The sequence below is a fragment of the Tauraco erythrolophus genome, chromosome 7 (assembly GCF_009769465.1).
Source record: "Tauraco erythrolophus isolate bTauEry1 chromosome 7, bTauEry1.pri, whole genome shotgun sequence".
NCBI lineage: Eukaryota > Metazoa > Chordata > Aves > Musophagiformes > Musophagidae > Tauraco > Tauraco erythrolophus.
The window spans coordinates 38651058-38666941 of NC_141471.1; the positions used below are offsets into that span (position 1 = coordinate 38651058).

The 15884-nt window shown below is 39.6% G+C and overlaps 1 protein-coding gene across 3 annotated transcripts in view; it reads left to right on the forward strand.

Moving 5' to 3' along the window:
• Nucleotides 1-397: 397 nt before the first annotated feature.
• Nucleotides 398-15884, forward strand: part of CREB5 (cAMP responsive element binding protein 5) — a 230319-nt gene continuing 214832 nt past the window's right edge. The window contains exons 1-3 of one of the 3 annotated variants that reach the window (XM_086614780.1): nt 398-409; nt 4719-4790; nt 7907-8000. In XM_086614780.1, the coding sequence (XP_086470906.1) occupies nt 398-409; nt 4719-4790; nt 7907-8000 (178 nt within the window). Of the gene's footprint in view, nt 410-4718; nt 4791-7906; nt 8001-11032; nt 11072-15884 lie in introns of those variants that run through there. The other 2 variants (XM_086614781.1, XM_086614782.1) reach the window with 2 other exon arrangements.

Sequence of the window (15884 nt, forward strand, 5' to 3'; positions counted from 1 at the left end):
TAGTGTGTATTTCGTACTTGTATTTGGAAATCTCAGTGACCTTGGTCACACCAGGCTGAAGAAACCTGTCTCGCAACATGTACCCAGGTGATTAATTTCAACAAACAGGTTGCTTATAAGAGTGTAATTACTTACTTGTGCAAATGGCAGGATGGGTGCACTGACCTGTATTAGACACTTTGTAGTATACACCTCCCCATCGGTTCTTTTTCACTGTTAATCAGAGGACTGAAAGCCTTGCAACATTTAGACAGCTTGAGGTTGAAGGCTGAAATGTCACTTTTAAAAGAGGGTTAAAAAGGTCGCGCAGCTGCAAATAATAATAGCCCAATGAAAATCAGATTCTTACTGCAGCCCACTTCAAGAATAACATTGAAACAGGAAACAAGCCTGCTTGATGTTTTTACCAGTAAGGCAATAAGATTACTGCTGAGTTTAAAAAGGGGGAGAGAGACACAGAAAGGAGCGTGCTTTCTTGGTGTTAGATGTTAGAACTATTTTTCTGATTCAGAAAGGGTGATCATGGGGCTCTGCAAAATTGGCTTGAGGAGCCTGAGGATGCAGGGTACTTCCCACTGAATGCTGCTGAGAGGGGATGTAGTTTGTTGCTGTGTTCTGAGGGTGGTTTTGTTTCTTTTGTTTGCATTTTATTCGTTTGTTATGTTCTTGCATTCCTCGCTGTGGGCTTCAGTTTTATTAATTATTATAAAAACGTTTAGAAGTATCTTATGCAGAAAGGAATGGAAGAAAATCTTGGCCTGCTGCAGAACTTAACTTGTTTCTCTTTCATGTGACATGGCTTGGAGAAGTCTTCTATGTTTCTTCTGTATTTTTTAAATTTATTTTTCAAATCAGAATACCTTAACTTCTCCTAAGCAGACTGATATTTCAGGAGAATGGCAGGCTACAACAGTGTAGCAGATTTCCTCACTTAGACGTTCTGCCAATAAGGCTCTTTACGTGGTCACAATAGGGCAATAAATGCTGACAGATGTTGTTAACATGTCTATTAAAATTCAGCCCCCTTTTCTGCTGCATAATGCACTCAGGCCTATTGTTAATAATAACAGAACTAATGCTGACATATCAATATTAATGCTCGCTTATATTTATAATCCTTGTTAGTTTCTTCGAAGAGGTCACAAAGTTGCAATAAATTAAGCTATTGATAACAGAAGTAAAAAAATTCAGGCCTGAGTGATTTTTTAACTTTTCAGTCATCATAGATTTCCCTGATATTCTTCATGTGCATTAATTTGAAGCACTTGTATGTAGTCCTATGAAAGGTGCACGAGTGTAATTTGAATTTTCAAGATCTCAAAGGTTAATAAGCACCTTAGTTTAGATGGAAAGGTTCTTGTGATTTATTTTTATTAGGTGAAGTCGAAATGTTGCCATTGGTTGCGTTATTTCCTTCATGTGTGCTGAACCACCTGCACGCACTGTGGAAAAAGGAGACGTGGGCTGTGTGGCCCAGCAATGTGCGTGAGCTGTGCGAGGTGAGCTGTGTGCCAGAGGCTGTGCACGGCTGGCTGTATCCTGGACTGAAGGATGGCGGATGCATGCCTGTGTCTCAAAAAGGATGCCATGCAAACTGTGCTGTGTGCAACCAAAAAAACCTCTATTGCTGAGAGCTGCCGTCCTGCTGCAAACCTGTGGTGAGATCCTGCGTCGCTTGTGCATCCGCAGCTCTTGGGGGGTTCAGCAGGAACTGGGGATGCAGGAGATTCACACTCACAGCCCAGATTTTCAGCTGCTTGTTTCTGGTCAACGTTCAAGCATAAAGCTTGAATTACTGCCATAAGACAGCCGAGCACCAGGCACCCTCTCAAAAACTGTAGGCAGCCTCTTTCACTCATTTACTATTGTAAGAAAGTCAATAATACTATAGTCTCAACCGTGGTCATAACATCACATGTAAATACGAATTCTGCATGTTCAATGTGTTCTGAGGGCATTGTACTATCTGGTAACATGTTATATGGGTGAAGTTGTGCTAGACAGTATCCTGGAAGGCACACATGATATAGACATTCTGGATTTTTTTTTTTTTTTTTAAAGTTTAGTATTTGCAGATAGTCTGCAAAGAAGAGTGATTCTCCTGGGAACCAGCAGTTGCTTGTACATTTGTGGTAACCGACTAGATGTTGAATTTGAAACCTTTTGCAAGTACTGAGAATCAAACGCAAGTCCATGTTTTCCTGGAGTTGATCCCCACGCTCAGGATTCTAGTCCTCATCCAGTATGTTATTTTGGTGCTTTGTCCATGTTTATCTATCCAGATAACCTAGAGAATCATCTAATTGTTATCAGAGCACGAACCAATGGATTTAGGGACTAAAGTTCAAGCTCAGGGTGGGGAGGGAAGTCTTAGACTTGCAATAAGCAATAAGAAAACAAGCCCCAAATAATAATTGCTGGTAATGTTTTGAAATTCACTTGGACACTTGGGACCAGAATTGTTGCTCTCTTGTTTTCTTTAACTGGGTCTCATCCGTTTTTCTGCTATTGAAAATGCAGTTGTCACTCTCCCCGAGGAGGGGAGAAAGGGGGTAACAGAAACCTTTGGCAGTGCTTCAGTTGCAGGAGTAATTGAGATATCAGATAAAGCCTTTCATTATCTACGCATAGCTTTTTTTTTTTTTTTCTCTGTGGAAAGGTCTTTAGGAAAGACAACATCCTGGGGTCACATCCCATAAATAGAGGTGGATTTAAAAATCAAACTTAGCTGGAGGTTTTGGTTTTGTTTTTTTGCGGGGGTTTTGTTTGTTTAGCCGGTTATCTCTCTGCTGCTTGTTTCTTTCAGACAGGATAGTGTAATTCAGAGCATTTTTATTGCTTCACCTCTGAAAATGTCTATGCACAGTCTGGAACCGAAATTACTGAAATTAGAAGTAATTTAACACCTTTAGTTATTTTGGTATAAACCTTTATGTGAACATACTCTTTCATTTCTGATTATGAGTATCTTATTTCAGTTTAACATAGCTGTAAGTTAAATCAAAACAGGATATGAATAATCTTAAAGGAGTAAATCAGGTACAATTTTAGTTATTTCAGTTCTAGCCTTGTGTAGACAGATAGGTTAGTCCTGAGTTAGGGTATTTCTTGACACCTGATTGTAGTTAGTGCAATAAATCACTTGTCTTGGACCAGGTGTTGGTAGACATATCCACATCAAGAAAATCAGTTGATGCTAATTATCACCTTTAGTGGGTAATGTCCTTGTAGAGGTTAAAGGGCAAATATAAATAGAAGTTCTTCACTTCTGGAGGCTGCTTCTGGGAGTTGGTGGAGACGGGTAAAGGGTAATCTGCTTTTTTTTTTTTGTTGTTTGGTTTGGTTTTTGGTAGGAGGTGAGGTTATAAGCAGGAAAATATTCTGTCAGGCTAATGCTATCCACCAGAATGAATTTTAATTAAAAAGAAAAAGTTATTGTCTGAAAGTTGTTTTTTTTTTTTGAGAACTTAGGGTACTGAAAATAACTGCTATAAGCACAGGTCTGACTGATGTTCAGGTTGACAATGTATTTATTGTTTGCAGGGGATAGTAGCAGCTCTTCTGAAAATAAAGCTTTTCTAATAACAAGTGTAAGCATGGTAAAGATATTCCTGATAATAGGAAGCAATGAATTGTAGCTTAAAAAAATTACAACAGGGTGGAGCAATTTTAGCACTTGTGCTTCTGTAGATTTTTGTAGCTTTAAAATAAAATTCTGCTTCTCAAGCAAAATATTTGTCTTTGGTTTATGAAAAACCTCAAGCATATACAACTCGGGTATTTGTCTACGTGGGGCTGCGGTGAGGCTGAATTCTAAGGGATTTGAGGTATGCTGTGAGCAGAAGTCATGTGTTGTGCTTTAAGATGGGTCAGCTATTATATTCTAGCTTGTAGTGCCAGCTGTACCAACAGGCTCAAAATATTTCTGAAAGAAGTGACTTATTTGTTTTACGTCCTAGAACATTACTAAAATCTGATTTTTGTTGATGCTGGTCAGGGACGCTGCCATAATATTGACCCGAATTCAGCTGCGTTACTGTGTTCTGAGGGCAAATGTTTCTTCCTGCTGGTTTTATTTGAGACCTGGGAGCTCTCCCACAGGCTTTAGTTCAAGGTCACAGGACTGGAACTGCTATGGGGAAGCTGCAGTTTTAGGCAAAACTTCGCTTCTTCAGCTTCTGAGGATCTAGTTGACCTTTTAAAGGATGGGGATGCACACTTATCTTGTGTGTATAGAGAGCATGTATTTCAGTTACTAATATCGAACCGCATGGATGAAGAACTTCAAAAAGTGAGTTCTTTCTCAGAAGTAACCTAGATGTCTGGTTTTAATGTTGTTCAGCAGGAACTGAAGGAGGAAAGGTAAAACCCCTTAATTTGAGATATTTCTGAGCAGACACAGTCTTATCTAATAACAACACAACATATGCTTTTTTCTGAGGCAGATTTCTGCTGTGAAAGCCTAATGGTTTGAGTTTTTTTTCTTCCTTCAAAGTAAATATGTGCTCAGGAAGGAGTAATAAGAACTTAGACTGTAGGGAGCCTGCTGAATATTAGCAAATTTAGTACTCTGAGGATGAAAACTTGTTCTGGTCTGTTTGGGGAGTTTGAAATAAAAGCACAAACAGTGACGATTGTATGTTGCATGTATCTGTGAAGTTTAGAACGTATATATTCATAGGTTCCCTTTCTTTCCCCCTCCCCATTTTAACATGTAGATTTATGAGGAATCAAAGATGAACTTGGAGCAGGAGAGGCCTTTTGTCTGCAGTGCCCCAGGCTGCTCACAGGTGAGTGGAGTCAGTGATGATATTAATTGAGTCCTCAGCACTAGCTCTGGCTTGTATAATGCCTCCTGATATATTAACACATGTCTAATAATATGTGTGTCGGGTTGGTTTTTTTATTTTATTTTTTTAAAGTCTTTCCCCTCCTTGATTCTCTCCTTACCTCACAAGATATTATTGCAAAATATTTAAAGCAAATACAAAAGCTGGTCAAAAGTGCATTGGTAAAAGTGCTTCTCAAGCTGCTTCTGTGCCTTCCCTCATCCCCAAGCCTAGTATTTCAAGCCAGGTATTGCAAATTCCTTTAGTGGCTAGCGAGAGAGGACACACTAGGCAGGACACACTTCTTCTGCTTAGATATATGATGGAACATATTATGTTTCCTATTGAATGCGTTAACCCTCCTGATTTTTTTTTTTCATAATACTTAAATACAGTGATATCATATTAGCTTTTTTAAAAGAATTAAAAAAATATTGGAGGCATCTTCCTACTAAGTATCCCCAGCAGAAAATGCAGCCTGTAGATAAAATCTACCCCAGGATGTACACTTGGGATTCTTATTGGCTGGTGATCTGCCATATGGCTCTGAGGGTATAATCTGACCCATAATATTAGATGTTTAATGATCTTTAGAAACCTGAAGTGACAAGGATTTTACCTGCTGAGATTTTGAATTAGGATTTATATGTTTTTTTTAATGATTTTGCAGTGGTGAGGGAAGTTTCCCCCCACATGAAGTGATGAGGGAAGTTCCATGTGCTTCGGACGCTAATTTCGTTTAGTGACAACAGTTTGCAAGTAAAATCTTCAGGCAAAGGCATCTTTTGGGCTTTTGTCAGAGGCTTCCTGTATGCATGTGTTTTTGAGAGATTTAGCTTCCCATTGCCCAGAGTCCTTCTCTTTTAATGAGGATAATATTTCCCCCTGTTAACTGTACGCTGGGAGTTCTCAGCTGGCTAATATTTTTACAGCCCTTGAGGTTCTTGTGGTGGAACGATGGGTGACTGTTACTAGAGTGTAGGTGTTGATTTCACCAGGAGCTGAAATAAGGAAAGGGAGAAGCCTGAGGTCCAGTCAACAACTGGCTGAGCAGCTTTGCTGTTTTACTGAGTGGGAGCCTTTCCATGAGTGTGGGAGTGCATCTTTTGGGTTGTTCCTCTGACTGAGGATTTGTCACTTCAGACCTCCGCATGCACTTTCACCAGTCTGTCACAGAGGCTGAATAAAAGTATCTGAATTTTACAGTCAAATTTTATTTACATTTTTTTTTTTGTTGAATCTTAAAACTAACTTCCACTGAAATCAGTGGACTTGAGTGTTTCTGCGTCAGCTGTTTAATTTCCTCCATGGGAGGAAAGCTGATCCAAACAAGCTCATTTAGGTGTTCAGAGGCCAGGTTTGGTGTAGGTGTGACTTCATCTTAAACATTTAATTTCGCACTTCAAAACATGACCTCTGTTTATTGCAAAGGACTTGACAGGAGTGTGTGCTGTAGCACTGCTGTCCGGCTAAGCTGTTTGGGGTCTTGCTTCTCCATCAGCCAGTGCAGACATGTATTTAAGGGCTGAGGGAGTTGATCTTCTGCACAAGGAAGAAAGTGGACTTACAAAAAAAGACGCAGAAATCTGAACTGGAGGCCTCAATAGCTTCTCCTCAGTCACCCCACACCATCTTTAAGCTGGCTGATTTCACTCTGAAAACAGAGCATGGTGTCCATGAAGGAAAATCTGTTTCCACGAGAAGAAACGTGTTTTCTTACAATTCCATTGAGCAAGGTCTTTCACAAATTCCCTTTGTTCTTAACATGAATTTCTAGTGCTGCATTTATTCCAGATGAGTAAGCAATGAACCAGGATTTCACAGTGAGGAAAAGGTCTTTGGGATTTTTTTCTCCCTGCCCCCAAAAATTCATTCCCATTATTTATGCTGCTTTGTCTGTGGGTTTAGAGAGGTTCTCCAAAGGTGTAACGTACTGGAATTATTTATGCTATAGCCACAAGCAAAGTCACTTAGCCAAGAATATACTGTGTTGAAAGCATTAAGTCACTTTAACTCTATTATTGCCAGTTTTTGACAGTCTCCTATGTACCTATTGCTTTAAAAAAAGCTGCTTTAGATAAATTTTTTTCCTCCCACTTCCCTAAGCCAGGGTGATGCATCTCTTGGCCTTTGCTAGTCCTGAAATAACCCTGATAAGACTGTTATGGTAGTTTGTAGCAAAGGTTTATGTATGCACCTTTTGGTTAAAGAAACTTAACAGAATCAGTCTGCTTTTATTGCCCAAGTGTGCAAGTGCTTGTGCATTTACTCAAACTTGTCTCTTCATCTTGTTCAAAAGCAGCTGTTTGTTATATGTCTGCTATCAGACTGCAAAAGAAACTTAGCACACTGATTAATTTCTTACAAAGCACGGCTCTCCACTCTCGCTGCTTGACAAAGGAAAGGAAGTTAATTTAGTACCATAAAGAGTCATAAATAGTCATTAGATATGGAGCACCATTGCAATGCCAGTTTCAATCAAGTCAAAGTATCAGAGGTTTCCAAAAATAAAGATGCATTTTGCCTGAATGCTTTTGGGTAGGTGAAGGCTGGCTTCTTTGATTATTTTTATTGCTGGTTGGCAGATATAGGTTGCAGAAAGACACAAAAGCAGAAAAAATCCAGTAAAGTGATTGAAGATATGCTGCATTACTTTGTGTTTGCCATGGGCTAAGAGCATACACAACAGCAGTTATCGCAGATCCTCAAGCACGTGGTGACTTGTGAGGCTGTAGTAGCTGGAGCCAGTGTCTGAGACCCTTAGAGCCCAACCAACACTTGGTCTTGCAGCTTTTTCCAGCAAATGTGTGACACCTTGCTGTTTGCAAGCCCAGAGAGCACTGAAGCAAATATGTTTCTAAGTAGAGTACAGATATTTGTCATTCATACTCACTTGCGTTTTCAAATGTTCTGTGGCTGTTCCTGTGCCATTTGGATGCACTTCTGGCCGGATGCTTTTCTTTCTCCCTCTCGTTTTTGAAATTCTGTCCAATGCCAAAAGTTTATTAGAGAATTAAATTCTTTTTTTCTTTTTTCCCCCCTCTTCCTCTCTCTTTCTCTCTCTGTTTGCCTGACAGCGTTTTCCAACAGAGGATCATCTGATGATTCACAGGCACAAACATGAAATGACTTTGAAGTTTCCTTCAATAAAAACAGATAATATGTTATCAGGTAAGAAGACATGAATTCAAGAGTCAAGATAACTATTCAGATCATGTTTAAAGCGTGACTCCTACTGGAAAGCTACTGGCAAAATACCTCTAAGATTGGTTTTAAAAGCCCCAGCTCCAATTAAATAACAAGTAGAGATGGAAATCAGCTAGAATGCATGTCTTAGGACAGAAAGACAGCTGCCATTCTTAGGCCTTCCCACAGATTTGGCTTGAGAGGGAGAGAAATTGTTGAACGTCAGCCATGCTGGCAGCTCTATTGCTGGCTCCCATGTCAACACGTCGGTGAAACATAGGTGCTTAAGCGCATGTCACTTGGGATTCCAGCAGTGAGCGTGTTAACGAAGTGCATTTGTACCGCTCCTGTAAGAGTCACTATTTTAAGTTTGACAGGCTCACCTCAGCAACTGTAACAGGCTGCATCATATGAGCCACCTTTATGGTGGCTCAAGACCTGCCCACTGTAAACAGCTGTTACCAGAAACCTAAACCAGTGGGTAATGTCCAGTACTCTTTCCCACTAAAGATAACCATCTCACTCTGCGCTTCCCCTGTCACATACAGAGATTATTTGGCATTATGTACAATTATATTCTTTAGTTTCTTATGTAGCTTTTTCTTAGGCAGTTTTTTTGTGCTCTTGTCTGAGTAAGCATGTATCGGTGGCTTGCTGGCATTCAGTGAGTGCTGGGTAAGGTGAAGCTAGCCTCAATCTTACCGCTTCTCTCCTGTTCCCTTTCCTATTGTATATTCCTTGGGCTGTAGTAATGCATTATTAAGAATAATATCACTAGGATTTTTCAGGTTTCGGAGTAATTGTAGTAGAATACTATGATGCAGAGGTGTGTGTGGATGTTAACCAGTGTTTCATATTTATCTTTCGAAATGGGCTTCTTCAAGCTAAATTGTGCCATTTTAGGTGTACATATATCGTGATTAAAGGGTTTCCAGCAGACTAACTCTTCTATGAATAAACTGTTTCCATTTTTATGACAATTATAATTGGGTAGCTGTTGCTTCCAAATGTTTGATTTAGGCTTCTTTTTTTGTTGTTGGGACTCCAGGCACCAATGAGAAATCAGACAGACCTTGTCCTGAATAGAATTGATTTTCCTTTTATGCTTGAAAGTGCCATGGCGGATTAAGTTTAGAAAGGAACAGTACACAGCACACTGAAGAGTAGGGCTTGTAAAGCACCTGCATGCCAGCTCTGCCCCCAGAATCCTGTGTTTGCAAGCATGAGTGAGAAAACGCTGCTCTTGTGCTTGGCCGTGTCCTCTGGCAGTGCTCAAAGACACCTGTACTGCGGGGCACCTTCACCCTTTGAAAGTGCTGACTCTTGTTAGAACTTTCTGTTTGGCAAGACTTGCTCGAGGGCAGTTTCTAAGGAATATATCCTGTCATCAGGAGTCCCCTGAGTAGAGGAGCTCTGTTTGTTTTGTAACTTCTATGGAATTAGCTGCCTTGCTCCTTTCAGTGGGTTGCTTTCCCAGGCAAAATCCTCTGACTGATTTCCCACCACTACCACCATCAGTGATGCCCCTAGACCTCCAGTTAGCCAACTAAGTACATAGAAATGCAGAATTTGCTGGCCAGAAAGGCTCCAAGATTGTTTCTGAGGGATGTGTTCTTTGTGCTTTGTGTATGGCGATCCTCTGTAGTAATGAAAGAGTAAAAAGCTGCATGTGGCCTCAAGGACTGTGGCAAATATGCCTGACCATAAAGGCCTGGTGACCTGGTGCTGCTGTGTATGATTTTTCATTTTATGCTTGTTTGGTGGATTTATTTCATGTTTTGCAATCCTTAGTTTGGAAGCATCATAGATCATCTACTCTCAGCAGGCAGACATTGAAAAATAGTTGTTTCATTACCCACCTAAACCCTGGGGAAATCTAAATACCTTAAAGTTTAAGATGCTTTATTCTTAGATTTCATAATGAAAAATTAATGATATATGGGGAAAAGAGACAGACTCTTCTTAGACATTCTTCTTCATGTCTTCTTTCTTATTTTTTTTTTTCATTTTTGCGTATTTGACTTTTTTTTTGGAAAAAATTGTTTCTGTCATCAGTAGGTTCAAAGAATTGCAGCAGAAATTGCCCTATAATAAGCCAGGTGCAGTGTTAGTGTGTGGTGTTTTTTTCTCTTTTTATTCATTCAGCTGCTTAAAGTCAGATTTTCTCTTTTTTTCCAGTATGGTGTATACTACCTTTTAATGTGTTATATTTGAATCCATTCGTAATTAGTAATTATTCACATAAAATAATGGGCTGTATGTTTTCAGATAGCCGTTGTAATTATCTACTCTGTTTCCAGAGATAGCTAATACTACCCAGTTTAGGGTCAGTATAGTATCAGTAATGTTTAATGCACACTGAGCGTGTCTTCTGTAAGCTATTATTGGAGGTAAGCACTGGAACTGAGGGGCTGTTGGTCTTGTACCAATGCACCATCTTGGAAACTAAGCAAAATATGACTTGGGAAGTAGGAACCTGTTTCTTGTGTGAAATCTGTGCTGAGTTCTGAAATACCAATTTGTAAGTGAGAGGTAAAGTTATGTTAAATGTAAAGTTATATGTATATATGTAGGTGGAGGTCAGTGTTTAATAAACAAAGTTCTGTGACCTGATTGAAATTATTGATGCTATGCTGGTTTATCAGGTATGTCTAGCCAAAAGCTTCCTTGTTATCAGCCAGCTCCACTATATTTGCTTCAATTTTTTGATGCTGGCTGAAGAAGAACAAGTCTTACTAAATCTGGTGCCTCCTGAGCTAATTCAGAAACTCCAGGTACATACATACACTAAACAGCTTTATGTTCTGTATAAAGGGAAGGGAAGTTCAGTAGAGGCATTTCATGAAAATGCATGTGATCATTTTGTTGCATGATTTGACATTCATTTAAAAAACAAACAGAAAATAGACTGTATGCTGTTTTGTTGCTTTGATTACGTATTTTTTTCATCTGTTAGAAAGCCATGTTGTGAGTACGGATAGATAGTCATTGACAGTTTCCATTTCCATCTTTCTTAGCCAAAAAAGAGCTGTTTGAGATAACCCAGGATATATGTTGTCTAAGTTTTGCATGCTAGTCATTGTTGCAGGACACTTTATAGTTGTCTATATTGTCTATATATTCAGTTAGGTTGACTGAAATAGATGTCATCTCTGCTGTTATGCTAACTAAACATTTCATTGCTTTGAAACTCAGCAGTTTGTTATGTGTCAAAGCTTTTCTTGTTTTAAAACCAAAATATTAATGTCTGTGGGACAGATTCTTCCCTCCAGTTAAGTAGTAAAAGCTGTATGGAACTGAACTTTGGGAGCTGGGAACACTGAGGTTCCTGTGTTATCACATTTGGGAAGGGAAGGAGTGACACCTTACTGTTGTTGGAAGTTAGGGAAATCCTTCCAAAAGTGCTACTAACAGACACAGAAGAGAGCAGGATTATCTATATAGAAACTCTGTTTCTTACAGATTCTATTTACTGAAATCCAGTCCTCTAGGTTTTTGGTAGTAAAGCCCACTGTGGAGATAAACGGTCTCCTCTAGTTGAGAAAGGATATGACTGTGTAAGTGAAGTAACTTATGTTGGTTGGCTTAATCTTTTTCTCCTTGTGGTTTACACAGGGAGGTTTATCTAGGCATTAATTTTGTGGAGTGCAAAATGATTGGATATAAGGAAAAATAACTTTGATTTCTTGTTTGCTTCTGTGTCCCTTTCTTTACCAAATAATGAAATGAAAAGTCTTCTGAAATACCGCTGGTCAGGTTCTGAGTGACCAGATGAGATGAAAGATGTGTTGTACCCAGTACGTGTACCCCCAGAGAAAGTCCAACCAGTGCTTTAAACAGTGCATCTTTAAGCAGTGAAGTTCTTGGGAGCCCTCATCTGTGAGCCCCTAGGTGAGGGCAGTTCCACCAGGTATGACTAGGTGCACCTCTTCTTCTTCTCCTCTCCCATCACCTGCTTGAGGTGGTGTGACCTGGAGCTTCTTGGTGCACTTGGGTAATAACCTGCCAAACCAGTGAAGAAACCTTCTTGAATTTCTCAAGACATTCCTCTTTCCTTGTGGCTTCTTGATGGGCAGCCCTTCAAATTTCAGTGCTAGCCCTATTACTCTGACTTTGTTATGATTGTGTGAAAGTATAACATGGATAAGTATATAACTTCAACAGAGCCCACAGCTGAACAAGCCAAATGCCTGTTATTACTACACATCAGACTAAACATAAATATTTTTTTTTTAAAGAAAGATGAAGAATCAAGTTACACACTTTGGAGCTATTCTGTTAGATATCTCTTAACTGAATCAGAGTTTTCATTTTTTTTTTTCAAAATGAAAGCTTGTTTCACATAACTGTCCTTTGGTTTCGAGATTGTGTATGGTGTTTTTTTTTTTTTTTTTTTTTTTTTCTTCCCACTACTAGTGTTATGCTTTAAAGCTTTTATTTGTACTTTAAGGGATGCAACTCTTAGATCCAAGGTAGTTTTACAAAATGCGTTCTGGCTGATGCAAATAAACTCTCTATGTAGCAAGCTAATGTTACATTTCCTGAGCTGCTGTTTTGAAAGCAATATATTGAGATTGACTGTGCTTTCTGAGGCTATTGTTTCAGTTATTACAACCCCCTCCCCAAAACAAACAATGAAGAAACCCCCTATGCACTGCCAAACATGAGTATTTAACAGAATCTTTTTATTTTACTGAAGACTTCAAATTCTCCATTGCCTTCAGCACGTATTTTTCAGTGAGTCTGGAAAATCAGGCATCACTTGAGACATTGAGGACAGGTTTTCAAAATGGTCAGCGGCCAAAATACATTCAGTATATCAGGTTCTGGTCAGAATCTGGTTGCTGAGTGCTTCAGAAATCCTCTCCTGTAAGACACAGTAGGTTAACTTGGGATCTGCACTGGTTAGACCATTTGATCTTGCTCTGGGGCTTTCATGGTTTCCATTTACATTTTTGAGGTTTACTTAAACTTAATGTTTCTTGCAGCCTTTCTGGCCATGACTACGTCATCAGAGAGGTTGATTATTCACCTGAGTAGTAGACTGAACAAAATACTGTTGCCTTGTCTGAAGCTTGCCAGATTCTGTGCTCAACCTGGTGGTAAAGGTGAGACAGAAATAACTTCTGAAGTAATTATCAGATGACACAGGTTCACTGTGAAGTGACAGTTGGCTAGAGGTAAATGCCTCAAAGTGTATAGCAAACTAGTTCTGTTAGCAGTTAGGGATGGAAAGATTTTATACGTTGGACAATGGGACTGGGTTGGGGCGGCTAGTCAGTATAATAGCCAGATATCCAGGGTTAACCCAGACAGATCTCTATCCCAGGCTGCCCGGTTCAAAATGCAGCTTGGGCCATTAAAGTCCTGGGTTGTGTGGCTAGCAGCATGCGTGCTGACAGCTTCCTACAGTAACTTGTGTCCTCAGCAGGAATGCTGAGAGTGGTGCTAGCTCTGTCTGAGTTTTGGTCCAGATGGGTCTGGCACATCCCGTTGCTGAAGAACAACAAATCAGAGCCCTGTACTCAGGGAGCCTGCAATAGTTGTGGGCGCTGGTGATAGCAACAAAAGGTTTGTTTGTACCAACAGGGAACAGTGAGGTCAGGCACAAGCTGTTGGAACTATTAATGCATTTTTAAGTGCTGAGAATTAGGAATACTTTATTAATTCTGAAAGACCTGAACGTGCAACTTACGCTAGAGTCTCCTTTGTGATACCGTTCCTAATTAAAACACAAGGGCTTGCCTAATTTAGGTAAAAGGTTTACTGTGGTGTTGAGAGTAACATTCCCTACTAGTTTGCCCACCTCCTGAAAGAGAATTGTGTTTTGCAGGGACAAGAGAGTTGGTTATCTCAGGAGCAAAGAAAGCCCATTGGACTTAGTAGCTCTGAAGTCCTGAAACCAGTGGGTGCAGTGTATGTGCAATGTAACTGCTGTACTATGTAAAGTCTCAACATTTTAAAGTCTGGATCTTTATCAGTTCTGCTATCATGCAAACACAATGGTTTCATGGACTTCTGGTTTCTATGAATGTTGAAGGATGAAGTGTTATAAAGTAGAAAGGCAGTTCTTGTTTTACATCTGGCTGAACTGGCTTCCAGAAGGTCCAGGGACGGAGTTTAGGCTGGGTAGGTGCTGGTGTTCCCTGCTCCCCCTCCTGATTGGGAGAAGAGCAAGCCTATCTGTTTTAACAAAATCTTGTTTTGAATTCTTGCGAGTCTGATTTTTGGATCGTAGAAACTACAGTAACTGTATGGGGAGACTGAGCCAGTAATTTAAGATGACCGTGTCAAAGTATAGGCAGTGTAAATAGTGTTACTGATCTATCAGCTTTGATGCTTAAGATGATAAAGTAGTTAATTGGAAAGATCAGCTGTAGGCAACACAACACAGGTGATTATCTCAGACTGCTTATGGTGCAGAAGATACACTTTCAGCACTTGAAGAGAAAAGCTGATGAAGCCTTTGTGCATTTATAGTCATTCTTGCACTGGGTTGCTTGTTTTCACTGTTAAAATGGATTTACTTCACTGAGAACTTCTTTTTCTTGTTGTTTGTCTAACATTCATGGAATAGATGCTGAACAGATCAGGATCTTCAGCCGCATGTGTCTGGTCACCACCTTTTTACCCATTAATTTGCCTCTGACCTAATGTACCCTGTTGTAGTAATGCCTGATTTCTGGATCAGCTGTGTACCTTGATGAAAAATAACAAGACCTTATCTATGTTAGTGTATTCTCTTCTTCTCTATCCCCCCCAATTCTATGCTCAAGCAACTCTGGGAAAAAAACCTTAGGATTTTTGATTTTAGTGAAAGTAGTATCATCAACTTCTTTATGAAACCCGAATTTCTCATTTTGGTCATGAAATTGATAGCTCGCTGATTTGGTATGGATATACTACTTCTGAAAAGAAAACATTTCCTGTATTTGCCTTACCTTCAAATACTAACATGCCCATTATGTCCAGGAAGGCTTGGCAACAATTATCTTTGTTTTTCTACAAAGCAATTGTGTTTTTCACTAAAGTAATAGTTAATCCTTTCTGGAAATAAAATCTAGTTCTTCTCCTTTTTAATGTGCTTCGTTTCCAGTCCAAGGGCCAAAGACAACCCTGATGTAAGTCTCCTGAGTTCTGTGAGGTTACCCTAGAGTCCAGTTTGGCACTACTTATTTAGGATACGGACCTGTAAAGTGCTGAGTGTCCTCAGCACCCGTCAATGTCAGCATCTCATTGATGCAGCTTCTTGTGCGGAGTTCTTGCAAGATTCTTGGAAAGTCTTATGTTTCTGACTCTGGTAATACAGTAGTTAGCTGGGAAAACTAATAGATAAATATGTGTGCATTCCCAAACACTTGAGTTCTGTTTCCTTTAAGCTCACAAGTATGATGCTCAAGCCAAAAGAAATAAAGCAGCATTTTAACATTAAGGACTTGCTTTTTATGTTACATCAATGTGTTCCATCAGAAATATAAATACAAGTGAGTGTGTTTGCCCTTAAATCACTTGAGAATGTAAAGCCTGTAGGACCACACCTGATACAGGTGGAAATTGGCCTCTGTTGGTTTTATAACAGAGGAGGCTGATTCTCCCTGTTAGTTTCCAAGTGGAAACTGTGTTTGCTTTTGTATGCATTCCTTTTATGCTGCCTTTTGTTTAAGGGTGGCTGTGTGTTTCCATGCTGATCATGTAAAGGTCATTGTGTCTGGTAACTCTTTCCTTTAAGGGGGAAATATTAGAACTTGACCCAGCTTAGCTAGGTGCAAGAAACCAAATTTTTCTTCCAGAACTCACTGAAGCAGGAAGCTTTTTTCTGAGGTCAGAATTGGCCCAATATGGGCAACTGGGATTAGTATAACAGAGGTT